General features: G+C 48.5%; 3 protein-coding genes across 4 annotated transcripts; 2 read left to right on the forward strand and 1 right to left on the reverse strand.

Moving 5' to 3' along the window:
• Positions 1 to 1,409: 1,409 nt before the first annotated feature.
• LOC127583091 (heat shock protein 30C-like) lies at positions 1,410 to 10,215 on the forward strand. The gene is made up of 2 exons (XM_052038841.1): positions 1,410 to 1,891; positions 9,904 to 10,215. Exons 1-2 carry the CDS (start codon positions 1,541 to 1,543, stop codon positions 10,075 to 10,077), a joined length of 525 nt encoding a protein of 174 aa, XP_051894801.1. The 5' UTR covers positions 1,410 to 1,540; the 3' UTR covers positions 10,078 to 10,215.
• Positions 6,604 to 14,242, reverse strand: LOC127583090 (heat shock protein 30C-like). Of its 2 annotated transcripts, XM_052038840.1 has the most exons (2): positions 13,803 to 14,242; positions 6,604 to 7,204 (listed from the first exon to the last, which is right to left on the reverse strand). In XM_052038840.1, the coding sequence occupies exons 1-2, from the start codon at positions 14,082 to 14,084 to the stop codon at positions 6,836 to 6,838; spliced, it is 651 nt and encodes a 216-aa protein (XP_051894800.1). In that variant the 5' UTR covers positions 14,085 to 14,242; the 3' UTR covers positions 6,604 to 6,835. The 2 variants fall into 2 exon arrangements, with proteins under 2 accessions (XP_051894800.1, XP_051894798.1); XM_052038838.1 differs by lacking the exon at positions 6,604 to 7,204 and having other exon boundaries at positions 13,325 to 14,242.
• LOC127583089 (heat shock protein 30C-like) lies at positions 9,257 to 16,700 on the forward strand. The gene is made up of 2 exons (XM_052038837.1): positions 9,257 to 9,903; positions 16,435 to 16,700. Exons 1-2 carry the CDS (start codon positions 9,418 to 9,420, stop codon positions 16,606 to 16,608), a joined length of 660 nt encoding a protein of 219 aa, XP_051894797.1. The 5' UTR covers positions 9,257 to 9,417; the 3' UTR covers positions 16,609 to 16,700.
• The last annotated feature ends 2,388 nt before the right edge of the window (positions 16,701 to 19,088 follow it).

Here is a 19,088-nt window from a genome sequence, read left to right on the forward strand (position 1 = left end):
TAGAAGTCTAAACTGATAATTAGGAGTCAGGATTAAAATTCTTCCAAAGCAGCAGAAATTTCAATTAATTAAAACCAATGACAGGCTGGTTTCAGTAACGATGAATAAAGCTACCAGAACATCAATCTATTTCGCTTATACCCTTAAGAAAAGGAAGCCTGCTACCTTTTACCCTGTAAGAAATTCACTATGATTGACTTTAAAACGGCTCTATAAAATAGCTAAGCAAGGGCGACAATGCAAGGGGCAACTTTTTCCCAGGGCGACAATGGCTAATACGAGGGGACATAATTTTAAGGTGATTGGAGGAAGGTATAAGGGGGATGTCAGGGGTAAGTTTTTTTACACAGAGAGTGGTGGGTGCGTGGAACGCACTGCCGGCAAGGGGTTGTGGGGGCAGGTGCATTAGGGACATTTAAGAAACTCTTAGGCAGACACATGAATGAGAGAAATGGGGAGCTACGTGGGAGGGAAGGGTTAAATAAATCTTAAAGCAGGATAAAATGTCGGCACAACATTGTGGGCCGAAGGGCATGTACTGCGCTGTACTGTTCTATGTTTAAGACAATTAATCCAAGAGTAATTGGAGATGGGCAATGAATTGACGCCTGCGTCCAATGAAAGAATTAAGAAGGTATGATGTTCGCAACTTTTACTTATGACAATTTAAACAATGTTAGAATATTTGTCTGACATGATTAATGCTGATCTATTTCTAGCGTACTGCTAGACCTGGATAGCAAAGTAAATCAGCGCGGAGCAATACAAAGCACTGAGGGGGTTGAAGTAATGAAGGGTCTGAAAATGGTTGGTGACGCTGTGTGGCATAATTACGGAGTTACACGATCAGCCAAGTTCCGGGAGCTACGTTCAACGTGCCAGAGAAACGCAAAGAATTCAAGGAACAATCCAAGGAATCCAAAAACTCCAAGGACGGACAACGGCCACTCCTCCAGATCTGCTCATTCCTGTCAACAGCTTGGTGAGTACTCGTGTTCCACCAGGCAGATTTGCCTAAAATTTTCAAGATACTTTTTTGAACCTACAGTAAATTACCAGGAATTAAAATATTATGATTTGCACCGTGTGACCCAGTGTGAGCACAATTTGTTGGCGGTCAGCCAATCCTGATGTCACTGGGTCAAAATAACTCCAAACGTTCATGAAGTTTCACCGATGTGTCATTCAAGCTACTCATTCTTATTTCAAGCAGCTCTGAGGTACCGCTGTTATTTTCTGCACCCGCGTCCTGAGCCCAGCAATGTGGAGCTGATTCTAGAAGTGTCCGGGGCGCTGCCCCTGCAATATATAAGGCGGCAGCTCCGAGGGCGGCGGCAGATCAGAGACTGAAGATCGCCACTTCACACCGGCCGCTGTGAGAGAAGTGACAGAAGAAGCAGAGACGATGCTGAGCTGTCGGACTTTCCTCCCTTCCCGTCTGTGCCAGCAGCCTGTGCACACACTGTGGCCCCTTTCACTCACTGTCTATGAGCCGCTCGAATGCACCGCGTGGAAACAGGTGGAGGGAGCGAGAAAAGGCATGAACTTCATGGAGCGAATTTTCGAGGAGCTGGTCAAAGAGTTCTGGGAGGACGGAGCAAGAATTCGGAGGCAGGGAGCCGCTGCCGATGGAGGTCAGAGCGGGACGGTGGGCGAGAGTGGAGATGGCTTCTCTCTGTCCCTGGAGGTGCCGCGATTCTCCCCGGAAGAACTGAAGGTGAAAGTTGTGGGAAGAAAAGTGCTGGTGACAGGAAAACACGAGAAGAAGAGCGATGACGGCAGCGGCTCCTACAGCTACACACGTGAAGAGTTCAGGAGGGAATTCCAGCTGCCGGAAGACGTCGATGCTCAGGCTGTGAACTGCTGTTTGTCCCAGGACGGTCGGTTAAAGGTTGAAGCCCCGCGCCTGGCGCTGCCGCCTGTGGATGAGCGAACCGTCCCCATCAACGTCGAATCCGATACAACATCCAGTCCCCGTCCAAATCCCGGCGATGAAGCACAGAAAAAGGAAAGTGGAGGAAATGAGGGGAACAACGAAACAAAAATGGACAATTAAGACTAATTTGCAATTAAAACCTGGAAAATATCCATAAATTTATATAAAAAGTATGTTTTACCACTAACGTCCTGGCAATTCTTGTTTGTCTGAGTCAGAAATTGTTCAATGTGCCAATAGATACATTCACGTCGATTATTTTATATAAATGTATTGAAAAAATAAACAGCTTAAAGAGTAAAATCCTTGCTTTGTTTTGTTTAACTTTCAAAATGCACATTCGATAACTAGTCATGTAAAGGTACTCGTTTTTATTTGGTTCCTTTAAACACAGTTGAGCAATTCCACAAAACTCAAAGTCATATCAAACTCAGTTCGATGAATAACATCAGTGCATTGCACAGACCCAACAGACGAGACTGGACTCTGCCCGGGAGTAGGTCCGCGGAGTCACTATGCTTATCAATAACAGTTGTCTTCCAACACTAGGAGCGACTGTCTAGCTGTAAGAATTTAAGAGGATAGTGGATTTCACGGTTTAATATCAACGCCTGTGGGGAAAGACAAAACTACTTCCCTTAGAAGTTTTGAAAAGTCTGCGTTTAACAGAATTGTCCTTCGTGTACTCTTGACGGTGGTATCATTCAGACTCAGCAAGGTGCGAACCGTTTCTGGCGGTGTCAGTGAGCCGTTGCATTGTGTCGGTGAAAGGTACAAGGTGATTGGAGGAAGGTATAAGGGGGATGTCAGGAGTAAGTTTTTTTACACAGAGAGTGGTGGGTGCATGGAACGCACTGCTGGCAGAGGTTGTGGGGGCAGATACATTAGGGACATTTAAGACACTGTTAGATGGACACATGAATGATAGACAGATGGGGGGCTATGTGGGAGGGAAGGGTTAGATCGATTTTAGAGCAGGATAAAATGTTGGCACAACATTGTGGGCCGAAGGGCCTGTACTGTGCTGTAGTGTTCTATGCTCTATGAAATTACTGTATTACGGAGATAGGTTGACGGATGGGGCGTTAAGGCAGAGGGAATCCCCACTATGAGTCTCGCCAGTTGCACGTGGGCAATGTCAAGGAACATGACCATGTACAAAAATAAACGTGATGAAAGCTTGGGATCTATGATCATGTAACGCCGTCGTTACATTCATGTTGCAGTCTGTTGGAGACTCCTGTGTGATTGGGAGATTCTGAACGCGCCATTTCCCGGTCAGGAGAAGTGTTGCCAGCTCCCAGTTCGGCATTTCTGTAGAGTTCACCCTTGCGATTGTTTATTCATTTTTCAGAAGGTGGACTGTCAAGGCCAGCACTTACTCCCGTCTCAAATTACTCTTGGAAAGCTAGTGGGACACCGCCTTCAGGAACACCTTCTGGTGAAAACGGTCCCATTGTGCTACTGAGAAGGGAGTTCCACCGCTTAGACCCAGCGACGATTTAACATATATTGATATATCTCCGACTCACAACGGTGTTTAAATTGAAGGGGCACATTCCCACGCGCCCGAGGACGTTATCTTTCTTCAGGTTCCGCGGCCAGTGTGCTTTCAGAGTAGCTGAAATGAGGGACTGCAGTATATTTTGTACATAGTACATACTATGTACAAAATACACTGCGTGCTAGCGGTAGAATTAATGTTTAATTTTGTAAATGTTGTAACACTGGCCTGCTTTGTGCTTCCTTCCTCAATGTTGTTGAGGCTCCCACAGGGGAGAGTAGTCGTTGATGACGGAAAAGATTTGGTGTATGGGAGGGGACTTGCTTCATCCTGGTGTGTTTTGTAGCCAGGGAGTGGTATATCCTGAATGGCTAAATTCGATATTTATTGGAAAAGACACGAAGATCATGCAGGGTAGGTGATGTCAGAAGTGAGGGATCATGCACCTTCTCATCAGGAGTTAGTCAGGTGTGAAGGCTGAAGACCTGTGTACTGGGGGAATCACTGTCCGTTACCTCTGTAACAATTGTTATCAGCTCTTACTTGATATTATGTACAACACATTGAACTGGCTGAGCTCTGCATTCTATGATGGTGGGGATCTCAGGAGGAAGCAAGTGCCATACCCAGTCTGGCTTAGCATGGTTGAGATGTGATGGCAGCATATGTGACATTTGATTGTATCATCTAATTCAGTGGGCACAGTCCTTAACACGGGACAATCCCTTAGTCCAAGAAATTGGAAAAGAAAATAGTTTTGTTCCCTAGTTCCCTTTTAACTTTTCAGTAGTCTTCCCGTGCATCTGCAGCCCCTTTCCTTCTTGGTCATGGGTTTGGGAGATGAAGCCAGAGTAACTTCAATAAATAATAGCTGTGTATTTTGTGGACAATATCCACTGCAGTATTAGTGAACCAATGGCGAAGGGATGAATTTTTACCATAACAGATAGGTACCAATCATGTTGCAGGTTTAGATCATGTGGAGATAGAATGAAGCAGGAGAGATGACAGTATTCCATTATACCCATGACTTGCATCCGTGGTAAAATGTTTGTAGTGAAGCGACCCCTACAACCCCCTCCCCACCACCAACACCACCACCACGCTTCTTCTCTTCCCCTTCCTAGCCTCTTTTTTTCAACCTTTTGTTTTCCTTTCTCTCCTTACCTTTGACCCACCCCCCGGTGGATCTGCTCTCCCCTCCTCCCCTGCACCTGCCTATCACTATCTCTTACCTGCATCTACCTATCACCACCCTGTGCCCACCCCACCTCCCCTCTTTTGTCCACCTATCACTGCTCTGCTTTTCCCTCCTATGTACTGGGCTTCCCCTTTCCCTATCTTCAGTCCTGAAGAAAGGTCCTGACCCGAAACATTGACCACCTGCTTTTCTCCACGGATGCTGCCTGGCCTGCTGAGTCCCTCCAGCATCATCGTGTTTCTCATGTTTGTAGTAAAGTGTTTGTAGTAACTTTGCACTAAAATAGAATTTGTTTTTGTTCTAATTGTGTTTTATTTTGTAAAAATTGTGTATAATTTATGTTTATGTTTTTTTTCTTGTGAATGTAATATGAAAGGCCAGGGGTCAGATGACAGTGACAACACTACTGAACCCCATGGTCGGATGATAGCATTGCCTATCAAGTCGGAAGCTACACCACTGTCAATCAGGGGTCCGGCTCTGCCCCACCCATTAAACAGCACACCTGAGGATTGGCTCATAACCCACCTTTGTTCTTGACCCTGAATCATTGGCTTGCTTCACCTGAGTGGGCTCCAGCCTGCTACAGCCCTATAAAAGATGGTACACGTGGGCTCTCTTCCTCTTTTCTGATTGCTGCTGGGGTCGAGACCACAGGTGAGAGGGTGCACTTCCACAGGGGTCTAGGAGTGTCCTGAGTAGATTCCTAGTAGCGTAGAGCCGTTGTTTGTCCTGATTCAGGGGGTCCAGACAACGTATTTGTTCATTCCCTGATAGTTTGTACTAGTTCATTGTGTGTGTGTGTACTTCACCCCTGTTGCGACTTCCGCCGCCGCCATTTCGCCATCACCCTAGTGCGAGGGTGCATTTGTTCCTTCACATTCTGTTCCCGCGTCGGTCTTTGTGCACAAAGACTGTGTGTCCAGATACCTTTTATCTTTAAGATACCAAAAGAACCTTTCTCATAACACTTGTGAATGCTGCTTATATGATGCTATGCGCCTGTGATGCTGGTGGAAGTAAGCTCTTGTGCACACATGTACTTGTGCACACATGTACTTGTGCATATGACAATAAACTCGACTTCGACTAAGATTGTTGAAAGCTTTTGTGGTGTCAGGAGCTGAGTTACTCACCACAGGATAATCTGTCTCTGGCCAGCTAATGATGCCTTGATATTTATTTGACCGCTTTAGTTGATTGCTCACCGCACCCCAGGATACTGAAGGCTGATGGTACCAAAGTGATGGTAATGCACGTATGCTCAATTATGTCAGACATTGCCAATGACCGACACTTGTGTGGCAAGAATGTTACTTGCATTGTCAGCCCGGGTCTGAATGTTGTCTTTGTGCCTTTTATACAAAGTACTTTGATACTTTGTGCAAGCACCTCTTTGTAATGGAAGATGGTTTGCCTGGGGTTCAGCCCGAGGAACTCCAGTTGTACTGTGCTGGGGTTGGGAGAATTGATCTTCAATGACAAAAAACAATCTTCCTTTGTGCAAGGTCTTTCTCCAGCCAGACGATTGCTTTGACTTTAATTATGATTAACGTCACTAATTGATGCTGTACACAGTCAAATGTGCCCGGGGTTGTTAAGGCCAGTCGCCCGCTCCACACTTATGAAATTCAGTATTTCGGTTCATGTTTGCACCAAGGGAGTGATGAAGGAGTGAGTCAAGTGGCCCTGAATCCCTGTCTGATTCTGTCTGTCGATTCCCCAATTTGCCTCCCTGCTATGTGGTCCCCCAGTCCACTCTAGGCTCTGACCCCCAGCCACTCAGTCCACACCTTAATTCTCCTTCTCATTCCCAACAGATACCCGTTCCCCACCACCGAATAACAATTCCGGTCTCACTTGAGATCCAAAAAATAGATGTTCAATATTATAGACGCAAAGCTGTCATCAACTTAGAAATATTTATTTATTTTTGGTAACATTAAATATGGATATTTCAACAACTGAAGTAGCAATGTCCGTTTTTTATAAACAGACTAAGTCAACATACACCATTCAGATCACAGTCAAAGAGTTATACTTTAGGTCCATCAGTTCAAAATTGACGTATAAAACATATTCACACAAATTTGCATTCCGAATTTGCAGAATATTCCATGAAGTTTACTTCCACTGTAAACATTCTCTCTGTGATCTGCGAGAAACGTTCTTTGTGCACGAGTAACAGGAATCTTCAGTGTTGTTTTGCCTCTGACCTGATTTCGCCGACCCGTCCACTCCCCCGTTCCTGTGCCTCTTCCCCGGGATGTAACCGGGGACTGGATGTTGTACCAGAGGCGATGTCGATGGGGACGGTTCGCTCATCCACAGGCGGCAGCGCCAGGCGCGGGGCTTCAACCTTTAACCGACCGTCCTGGGACAAACAGCAGTTCACAGCCTGAGCATCGACGTCTTCCGGCAGCTGGAATTCCCTCCTGAACTCTTCACGTGTGTAGCTGTAGGAGCCGCTGCCGTCATCGCTCTTCTTCTCGTGTTTTCCTGTCACCAGCACTTTTCTTCCCACAACTTTCACCTTCAGTTCTTCCGGGGAGAATCGCGGCACCTCCAGGGACAGAGAGAAGCCATCTCCACTCTCGCCCACCGTCCCGCTCTGACCTCCATCGGCAGCGGCTCCCTGCCTCCGAATTCTTGCTCCGTCCCCCCAGAACTCTTTGGCCAGCTCGTCCGCAACTCGCTCCATGAAGCTGCTGCTCCTTCTCGCTCCCTCCACCTGTTTCCACGCGGTGCATCCGAGCGGCTCATAGACAGTGAGTGGAAGGGGCCACAGTGTGTGCACAGGCTGCTGGCACAGGCGGCGAGGGAGGAAAGTCCGACAGCTCAGCATCGTCTCTGCCTCTTGTGTCACTTCTCTCACAGCGGCCGGTGTGAAGTGGCGAACTTCAGTCTCTGATCTGCCGCCGCCCTCGGAGCTGCCGCCTTATATGTTGCAGGGGCAGCGCCCCGGACACTGCCAGAAGCAGCCAGACTTTGCTGGGCGGCCACAGGTCACCTGACACTGCGTGACGTCACGGCCCGGCCTGGCCACCGACAAGAATGACTCAACTCAGCGCCGCCCAGCGACCGATTCCAGAGCCTCCCGGAATGTGCTCGTCACGTGACGGCCCGGGGGCGGGGAAGATGATTGACAGCCCGGCGGGGGCAGATGATTGACAGTCCGGGGACGGGGCAGATGATTGACAGCCCGGCGGGGCAGATGATTGACAGTCCGGGGACGGGGCAGATGATTGACAGCCCGGCGGACGGCCGCGGGTGCGCAGGGAAATGGTGTTTGCAGAGCGACAGTGTTTCCCTCAACGAAAGACAAAGTGAGAACATAGAACAGTACAGCACAGAACAGGCCCTTCGGCCCACAATGTTGGGCCGACATAGCTAATCCCTTCTACCTGCAGAAATCCCATATCCCTCCATTTTCCTCTCATTCATGTGCCCATCCAAGCCCCTCTTAAAAGCCCCCAATGAATGTGCCTCCACCACCCTATCAGGCAACACATTCCAGGCATCCGCCACTCTCCGAGTAAAAAAACTTGCCCCTCGCGTCTGTTCTGATGCTACCCCCTCTCACCCTAAATGCACGCCCTCTGGTATTGGATCGCTCAGTAATGGGAAAAAGATATTGCTTGTCCACCCTATCTATGCCCCTCATAATTTTATACACTTCCAACAGATCACCCCTCAGCCTCCGCCACTCCAGAAAAAAGAGCCCAAGTTTGTCTAGCCTCTCCTGATAGCACATGCCCTCTAATCCAGGCAGCATCCGAGGAACCTCCTCTGCACCCTCTCTAAAGCCTCGGCATCCTTCCTGTAGGGAGGTGACCAGAATTGCACGCAAAACTCTAAATGTAGTCTAACCAGAGAGTTATCAGCAGTTGCTGAGCGGTTGTGAAGGCAGATATTTTCACAGGTGAGTTAGATGTAGCAACAGCAGTGGGAGTGAGTGCAAGGGGAGAAACATTGACTTGTAATATCCCCTTCCCGGTGGTGCTGCCAAGTGCTTGGACTCTTCACTCTCCCATCTCGGGTCTTCCGTTATTGTCACGTTAACATTTCTTTTTGCACTACTTCAGTTTGCCCTGCAATCTTTGCACCATTCTGCTGTTTTGCATTCCTCGTATTTATTGTTCTATTTAGTATTACCATGGATACTGACTACTCTGTGAGCTTCATATGGGAGCAAAGAATTACATTGATCCATGCTTTACATGACAATAAACTAATCTATTCTACTAAATTCGGGCCAGATTGAATTAGGAACCAGAGTTAAATATGGTTTGGAAATTGCCTTGAGCATAAAGTTTAATTTCCATAAACCTCAGCCAGGAACGGAGTCGCGGACAGACTAAAGTTGCAACAAATATGTGCACGGGGATGTATTGTAGCAGTCAGTGAATTACTGAGGGACAGGAATGGAAATAATTGTAATAATTTCAGACTAAATGTTCCAAATATTTACTTCATCAACATCACTGGCAGCAGAGCTCAAACTCCGCCCCCGTGTGACGTCACGGGGAAGCTCTCTGCCATTGGCTCAGTTTGTCACCTGCTGACCCTCCCCTGGTTAATGTGGGGTTGGGGAGGAGACAGTCCGTCACCTCCCGTGTCCACCGCCCAGCAAAGTCTGGCTGCTTCTGGCAGTGTCCGGGGCGCTGTCCCTGCAATATATAAGGCGGCAGCTCCGAGGGCGGCGGCAGATCAGAGACTGAAGTTCGCCACTTCACACCGGCCGCTGTGAGAGAAGTGACAGAAGAAGCAGAGACGATGCTGAGCTGTCGGACTTTCCTCCCTCGCCGCCTGTGCCAGCAGCCTGTGCACACACTGTGGCCCCTTCCACTCACTGTCTATGAGCCGCTCGGATGCACCGCGTGGAAACAGGTGGAGGGAGCGAGAAGGAGCAGCAGCTTCATGGAGCGAGTTGCGGACGAGCTGGCCAAAGAGTTCTGGGGGGACGGAGCAAGAATTCGGAGGCAGGGAGCCGCTGCCGATGGAGGTCAGAGCCGGACGGTGGGCGAGAGTGGAGATGGCTTCTCTCTGTCCCTGGAGGTGCCGCGATTCTCCCCGGAAGAACTGAAGGTGAAAGTTGTGGGAAGAAAAGTGCTGGTGACAGGAGAACACGAGAAGAAGAGCGATGACGGCAGCGGCTCCTACAGCTACACACGTGAAGAGTTCAGGAGGGAATTCCAGCTGCCGGAAGACGTCGATGCTCAGGCTGTGAACTGCTGTTTGTCCCAGGACGGTCGGTTAAAGGTTGAAGCCCCGCGCCTGGCGCTGCCGCCTGTGGATGAGCGAACCGTCCCCATCGACATCGCCTCTGGTACAACATCCAGTCCCCGGTTACATCCCGGGGAAGAGGCACAGGAACGGGGGAGCGGAGGTGTTGCTGGGATCAAGGATGAGATGGAAGCAAAAGCGGAGATTTGATTCACATTTTCAAAGACTGTTGGATGTCCAATTTATTTCGTAAATATGAACCAGCATCATGTCAGAATATTGTTGTTTTCAACTTGTCTGTGAAATTGCTCATTGTGTCAACACTTGCATTTATGATTTGTATAAATTAAATAAAAAAAGTCGAACGTAAATTCCTTGCTCCGTGTTGTTAATTTCATGCAACGAATTGCATCTTTAGGAACTAGGCCCTTACTTTCATTCCCAATAAAACCACATTCCTCTGGTTTTAAACACATAGATCACTCTATGTAATAAATTGACTCAGTTCTTTAAACACCATCAGGACATTGCTGAAGCATTGGAATTCTTAGGACGGGTCTCTCTAGATACGAATCTCCAAATTTTGGGAGGAAACGTGCTCTTTTTCTGGATCTGAACGACATTGATAATATTATAGTTTGTTTCCCGACCATTATTACAGTAGAAAGGTGCTTCTGACCTCTAACCTTGAACATTGGAAACCTCTGCTAAAGGTACTCCCACAGTGCAGTCTATCCGTGGTCATTGCCGAGACAGACACGCTGCAATCTCTTGAACATCAAGGTCCATCCAACGGTGCTCTATGGGGTTTGGTGCTACAATCCTTGCTCTTTGTTAGATATATTAACAACCTGGATGTGAATGTCAGAGGTATAGTTGGTAGGTTCACAAGTGACACGATGGTTGGTGCTGGCTTTGATACATGCTGATGGTGGTCTTCAGGTACAGAACGATATTGATGAGCTGGTACACAGAGCAGAATAATGTCAGGTGGGCTTTAATTCTGGAAAAAATGAATTTGTAAATTTCAGAAGGAATAATAAGTCTGGGAAGTACTGAGGAACAGAGGGTGTGCACTTCCAAACAAGTCTGAAGGCAGCAGCATACGTAGATAAGGGGGTTAAGAAGGTAAAGGGGATACTTCCCCTTTATTAGACAAGGCACAAAATGTAAGTGCAGAGGGGTTATAAACTATATAAATCATCAGTAATGCTGCAGCTGGAGTAACGTACAGTTGTCACATTACAGGAAGATGTGATTGCAGTATGGGAGATTCAGAGGAGATTGAATGAGATGTGGCCTGGGATGGAGCAGTTAAGCTAAGAGGTAGAAAACGCTGGGATTGATTTTCCTGCAGCAGAACCAGCTGAGGGGCGACCTGATTGATTTGGGAGAGGCATAACTAGAGTTGGTAATTATTTTTCCTTTAACAGACATGTATGTGAACAGAGTCAAGGGTTTCAGTTAAGGTTTAGGAGTTTTTTTTAAGGCGATATGATGAAGAATATTTTCACCCAAAGGATTAATGCCCAACTGTCATTAAAAGAGGATGCAGAATTCTGGCTTCTGCACTCTTTCTGTTAGCAGTTCCCACAGGTCAGTGAGAATGTTGCATTTCTTCAAGGAGGATTTGAGAATATTCTTGACTTGTTCTGCCTCCTTGTGATCCCCTGTCAGGATGGATGTCAGCATGTCTGTTTCTGGAGTCTGGTGTGGTACATGCTTCTGATTCAGTATGCCCATCGTGACTGATTGTAATTAGTGTCTCAGTGCTGGGGAAGCTGATTTGATTCCTTGACCCTGCAGGGGATTGGAGGATTATGCGGAAAGCGTGTTGGTGGCAGCTGTTCAGGATTTTGAGGTGTCTGCTGTTGGTAGTCCCTGTCTCTCAAATGCTCAGGAGGGCAGGGACCAAGGTTTGCTGGTAGAACACGAGTTTTGTGCTGGGCTTGAGGTCTCAGTAGCCAAAGGCTGCACTGGTGCCCAGATGGCGCTGCTGAATTTCAGCATTAATGTGTGCTTCCCAGTGTGGAGTTTCTGGGAGGTCAGAACTCATCCACATCTTCTAGTGTCTGAAAGAGCTATAGAGTCACACAGCACGGATACAGGCCTTTACCCACTCTCTCTGTGTTGGTCATTATGGACACATTCACACTATTTCTGCTGAATACTTCTTAAGTGATGTGAGAGTACCTGTCCCCACCATCCCGCCAGGCAAGGAGTTCGAGGTTTCGACCATCACCCTCTGCATGAAAACACTCCTCGTCTGATCCCCTTCAAATCTCCTAACCCCTACCTTAAACATCTGCCTCTGTTCACATACATCTTTGTTCATGTACCTTTATGTCTCCCACTAGTCGATGCTGAACATTGAATTCTCCTACTTTAGGTAATCCCCACCCCACCCCCCCCCCTTCTCCACAAGCAACGCACCACTCCGCCACCACGCTTCTTCTCTTCTTCCGTTCCCCAGCCTCTTTTTTCTACCTTTTTTTCCCTCTCTCTCCCTACCTTTAACACATCCCCCAGTGGTTCTGCTCTCCCCTCCTCACCAGCACCTGCCTATCACTATCTCTTACCTGCATCTACCTATCACCACCCTGTGCCCACCCCGCCTCCCCTCTTTTGTCCACCTATCACTGCTCTTTTCCATCCTATATATTGGGCTTCCCCTTCAGTCCTGAAGAAGGGTCCTGACCCGAAACGTTGACCGCCTGCTTTTCTCCACGGATGCTGCCTGGCCTGCTGAGTTCCTCCAGCATCATCGTGTTTTTCATACAAACTCACCCTATCTGGTCTCTGTTCAAAGCTCAACTGCTCCATCCCAGATCACCTCTTGGTGAATCTCCTCCAAACCTCCTCCACTGCAACCACATCCCTCCTATGATGCGGCAGTGAGAACTGCACAGTACACCAGGTGTGGCCTAACTTATTTCTTGCTGCTTTCTTTATATTCTGTGCCACAGCGAATGAAGGAAACTATCCCCTTTACCTTCTTAATCACCTCAGCTACCTGTGCTGCTGCCTTCAGAGAAGCCTGGAAGTGTAAACCAAAGTCCCTCTGTTCCTCAGAACTTCCTAGAGTCACACTATTCCTCGTCCATTATGAGTCCTTCCAAGATATATCAACTGATTCTACAGGAATAAATCCTATCTGCCTTTCTTCTGCCCTACGAACAAACTCAGCAACATCACTCTCTACCTGAACACCACCCTCCTATCAAACACCGACCTTCACGTCAGCCGTGAACCCACCAATCATACCTCATACATTCACATCCAGATTGATTATGTATCTAACAATCAGCAGGAATGTTTTTAAGGGCAGTGAAAGTAAGTGCCTAGTTCCTAAAGACGCAAAATTAACAACAGGGGCAAAGAATTTACGTTCAAGACGTTTATTTTTTCATTAGATTTATACAAAACATAATTGCAAGTATTGGCACAATTAACAATTTCAGGCAGACAAGTTGAAAACAGCAATATTATGACATGATGCGGCTTCACATTTATGAAATAAATATTGACACCCAACAGACAGTCTTTGAAAATGTGAATCAAATCTCCGCTTTTGCTTCCATCTCATCCTTGATCCCAGCAACACCTCCGCTCCCCCGTTCCTGTGCCTCTTCCCCGGGATGTAACCGGGGACTGGATGCTGTACCAGAGGCGATGTCGATGGGGACGGTTCGCTCATCCACAGGCGGCAGCGCCAGGCGCGGGGCTTCAACCTTTAACCGACCGTCCTGGGACAAACAGCAGTTCACAGCCTGAGCATCGACGTCTTCCGGCAGCTGGAATTCCCTCCTGAACTCTTCACGTGTGTAGCTGTAGGAGCCGCTGCCGTCATCGCTCTTCTTCTCGTGTTCTCCTGTCACCAGCACTTTTCTTCCCACAACTTTCACCTTCAGTTCTTCCGGGGAAAATCGCGGCACCTCCAGGGACAGAGAGAAGCCATCTCCACTCTCGCCCACCGTCCCGCTCTGACCTCCATCGGCAGCGGCTCCCTGCCTTCGAATTCTTGCTCCGTCCCCCCAGAACTCTTTGGCCAGCTCGTCCGCAACTCGCTCCATGAAGCTGCTGCTCCTTCTCGCTCCCTCCACCTGTTTCCACGCGGTGCATCCGAGCGGCTCATAGACAGTGAGTGGAAGGGGCCACAGTGTGTGCACAGGCTGCTGGCACAGGCGGCGAGGGAGGAAAGTCCGACAGCTCAGCATCGTCTCTGCCTCTTGTGTCACTTCTCTCACAGCGGCCGGTGTGAAGTGGCGAACTTCAGTCTCTGATCTGCCGCCGCCCTCGGAGCTGCCGCCTTATATGTTGCAGGGGCAGCGCCCCGGACACTGCCAGAAGCAGCCAGACTTTGCTGGGCGGTGGACACGGGAGGTGACGGACTGTCTCCTCCCCAACCCCATATTAACCAGGGGAGGGTCAGCAGGTGACAAACTGAGCCAATGGCAGAGAGCTTCCCTGTGACGTCACACGGGGGCGGAGTTTGAGCTCTGCTGCCAGTGATGTTGATGAAGTAAATATTTGGAACATTTAGTCTGAAATTATTACAATTATTTCCATTCCTGTCCTTCAGTAATTCACTGACTGCTACAATACATCCCCGTGCACATATTTGTTGCAACTTTAGTCTGTCCGCGACTCCGTTCCTGGCTGAGGTTTATGGAAATTAAACTTTATGCTCAAGGCAACTTCCAAACCATATTTAACTCTTGTTCCTAATTCAATCTGGCCCGAATTTAGTAGAATAGATTAGTTTATTGTCATCTAAAGCATGGATCAATGTAATTCTTTGCTCCCATATGAAGCTCACAGAGTAGTCAGTATCCATGGTAATACTAAATAGAACAATAAATACGAGGAATGCAAAACAGCAGAATGGTGCAAAGATTGCAGGGCAAACTGAAGTAGTTCAAAAAGAAATGTTAACGTGACAATAACGGAAGACCCGAGATGGGAGAGTGAAGAGTCCAAGCACATGGCAGCACCACCGGGAAGGGGATATTACAAGTCAATGTTTCTCCCCTTGCACTCACTCCCACTGCTGTTGCTACATCTAACTCACCTGTGAAAATATCTGCCTTCACAACCGCTCAGCAACTGCTGATAACTCTCTGGTTAAACCGCATTTAGAGTTTTGCGTGTAATTCTGGTCACCTCCCTACAGGAAGGATGCCGAGGCTTTAGAGAGGGTGCAGAGGAGGTTCCTCGGATGCTGCCTGGATTAGAGGGCATGTGCTATCAGGAGAGGCTAGACAAACTTGGAGCGGCGGAGGCTGAGGGGTGATCTGTTGGAAGTATAAAATTATGAGGGGCATAGATAGGGTGGACAAGAAATATCTTTTTCCCATTACTGAGCGATCCAATACCAGAGGGCGTGCATTTAGGGTGAGAGGGGGTAGCATCAGAACAGACGCGAGGGGCAAGTTTTTTTACTCGGAGAGTGGCGGATGCCTGGAATGCGTTGCCTGATAGGGTGGTGGAGGCACATTCATTGGGGGCTTTTAAGAGGGGCTTGGATGGGCACATGAATGAGAGGAAAATGGAGGGAAATGGGATTTCTGCAGGTAGAAGGGATTAGCTATGTCGGCCCAACATTGTGGGCCGAAGGGCCTGTTCTGTGCTGTACTGTTCTATGTTCTCACTTTGTCTTTCGTTGAGGGAAACACTGTCGCTCTGCAAACACCATTTCCCTGCGCACCCGCGGCCGTCCGCCGGGCTGTCAATCATCTGCCCCGTCCCCGGACTGTCAATCATCTGCCCCCGCCGGGCTGTCAATCATCTTCCCCGCCCCCGGGCCGTCACGTGACGAGCACATTCCGGGAGGCTCTGGAATCGGTCGCTGGGCGGCGCTGAGTTGAGTCATTCTTGTCGGTGGCCAGGCCGGGCCGTGACGTCACGCAGTGTCAGGTGACCTGTGGCCGCCCAGCAAAGTCTGGCTGCTTCTGGCAGTGTCCGGGGCGCTGCCCCTGCAACATATAAGGCGGCAGCTCCGAGGGCGGCGGCAGATCAGAGACTGAAGTTCGCCACTTCACACCGGCCGCTGTGAGAGAAGTGACAGAAGAAGCAGAGACGATGCTGAGCTGTCGGACTTTCCTCCCTCGCCGCCTGTGCCAGCAGCCTGTGCACACACTGTGGCCCCTTCCACTCACTGTCTATGAGCCGCTCGGATGCACCGCGTGGAAACAGGTGGAGGGAGCGAGAAGGAGCAGCAGCTTCATGGAGCGAGTTGCGGACGAGCTGGCCAAAGAGTTCTGGGGGGACGGAGCAAGAATTCGGAGGCAGGGAGCCGCTGCCGATGGAGGTCAGAGCGGGACGGTGGGCGAGAGTGGAGATGGCTTCTCTCTGTCCCTGGAGGTGCCGCGATTTTCCCCGGAAGAACTGAAGGTGAAAGTTGTGGGAAGAAAAGTGCTGGTGACAGGAGAACACGAGAAGAAGAGCGATGACGGCAGCGGCTCCTACAGCTACACACGTGAAGAGTTCAGGAGGGAATTCCAGCTGCCGGAAGACGTCGATGCTCAGGCTGTGAACTGCTATTTGTCCCAGGACGGTCGGTTAAAGGTTGAAGCCCCGCGCCTGGCGCTGCCGCCTGTGGATGAGCGAACCGTCCCCATCGACATCGCCTCTGGTACAGCATCCAGTCCCCGGTTACATCCCGGGGAAGAGGCACAGGAACGGGGGAGCGGAGGTGTTGCTGAGATCAAGGATGAAATGGAAGCAAAAGCGGAGATTTGATTCACATTTTCAAAGACTGTCTGTTGGGTGTCAATATTTATTTCATAAATGTGTAGCCGCATCATGTCATAATATTGCTGTTTTCAACTTGTCAGTGAAATTCTTAATTGTGTTAATTGCTATTATGTTTTATATAAATGGAATGAAAAAATAAATTCCTTGAACGTAAATTCTTTGCTCCTCGTTGTTAATTTCATTAAACGGTTTTTCTTATTTGGGAACCGGGTACTTACTGTCATTCCCCATAAATCATTCCTGCTGTTTGTTAAGTACATAATCAGTCTGGATGTGAATGTATGAGGTATGATTGGTGGGTTCACAGCTGACGTGAAGGTCGGTGTTTGATAGGAGGGTGGTGTTCAGGTAGAGAGTGATGTTGCTGAGTTTGTTCGTAGGGCAGAAGAAAGGCAGATAGGATTTATTCCTGTAGAATCAGTTGATATATCTTGGAAGGACTCATAATGGACGAGGAATGGTGTGACTCTAGGAAGTTCTGAGGAACAGAGGGACTTTGGTTTACACTTCCAGGCTTCTCTGAAGGCAGCAGCACAGGTAGCTGAGGTGATTAAGAAGGTAAAGGGGATAGTTTCCTTCATTCGCTGTGGCACAGAATATAAAGAAAGCAGCAAGAAATAAGTTAGGCCACACCTGGTGTACTGTGCAGTTCTCACTGCCGCATCATAGGAGGGATGTGGTTGCAGTGAAGGAGGTTTGGAGGAGATTCACCAAGAGGTGATCTGGGATGGAGCAGTTGAGCTTTGAACAGAGACCAGATAGGGTGGGTTTGTTTGAAAAAACACGATGATGCTGGAGGAACTCAGCAGGCCAGGCAGCATCCATGGAGAAAAGCAGGCGGTCTACGTTTCGGGTCAGGACCCTTCTTCAGGACTGAAGATAGGGAAAGGGGAAACCCAATATATAGGAGGAAACAGCAGCGCAGTGATAGGTGGACAAAAGAGGGGAGGTGGGGTGGGCACAAAGTGGTGATAGGTAGATGGAGGGAAGAGATAGTGATGGGCAGGTGAGGGGGAGGTGGGGCGAGCAGATCCACTGGGGGTTGGGTCAAAGGTAAGGAGAGAGAGGGGAAAAAGGTAGAAAACAAGAGGCTAGGGAACGGAAGAAGAGAAGAAGCGTGGTGGGGAGGGTGGGGGTGTTGATTGTGGAGAAGGTGGGTGGGGATTACATAAAGCGGGAGAATTCGATGTTCAGCATTTACCACTGTGAGACTTAAATGTCCATGAACAACGATGTATGTGAACAGAAGCAGGCGTTAAGTTGTAGGGGTTAGGAGATTTGAAGAGGATCAGACGAGGAGTGTTTTCACGCAGAGGGTGATGTTTGAAACCTCGAACTCCTTGCCTGACGGGTTGGTGGGGACAGGTACTCTCACAGCATTTAACAAGTATTCAGCAGAATTAGTGTCAATGTGGCCTTAATTACTGGCACATCCGTGCCGTGTGACTCTATAGCTCTTTCAGACACTGGAAGATGTGGATGAGTTCTGACCTCCCAGAAACTCCATACTGGGAAGCACACATTGATGCTGAAATTCAGCAGCCCCATCTGGGCACCAGTGCAGCCTTTGGCTACTGAGGAAGAAATGGAGACCTCAGCCTCAGCACGAAACTCGTGTTCTACCAAGAAACAGTGGTCCCTGCCCTCCCGATCCCTTCAGAGACATGGACGGCCAAAAGCAGACACGTCAAAATCCTTAATATCTGCCACCAACACGGTTTCCACAGAATCTTCCAATCTCCTGCATGGTAACAGAATCAAATCATCTTCCCCAGCACTGAGAAACTAGCTACGCTCAGTCGCGATGGGCAGACTGTATCAGAAGCATGTCCCATACCAGACTCTAGAAACAAACATGCTGACATCCATCCTGACAGGGGATCACAAGGAGGCAGAACAAGTCAAGAATATTCTCACATCCTCCTTGAAGAAATGCAACATTCTCACTGACCTGTGGGAACTGCTGGCAGAAAGAGGGCAGAAGCCAGAATTCTGCATCCTCATTTAATGACAGTTGGGTATTAATCCTCAGGGTGAAAATATTCTTCACCATATCGCCTTTAAATCTCCTAACCCTTAACTGAAACCCTTGACTCTGTTCACATACATGTCTGTGAAAGGAAAAAATTATTACCAGCCCTAGTTATGCCTCTCCCAAATCAATCAGGTCACCCCTCAGCCGGTTCTGCTCCAGGAAGAACAGTCCCAGTGTATTCTACCTCTCCTCATAGCTGAACTGCTCCATCCCAGGCCACATCTCATTCAATCTCCTCTGAATCTACTCGACTGCAATCACATCGTCCTGTAATGTGACAACTGTACGTTACTCCAGCTGCAACATTACTGATGATTTATATAATTTACTACCTCTCTGCATTTATATTTCGTGCCCTGTCCAATAATGGGAAGTATCCCCTTTACCTTTCTTAACCCCCTTATCTACGTATGCAGCTGCCTTCAGACTT

The sequence above is a fragment of the Pristis pectinata genome, chromosome 25 (assembly GCF_009764475.1).
Source record: "Pristis pectinata isolate sPriPec2 chromosome 25, sPriPec2.1.pri, whole genome shotgun sequence".
NCBI lineage: Eukaryota > Metazoa > Chordata > Chondrichthyes > Rhinopristiformes > Pristidae > Pristis > Pristis pectinata.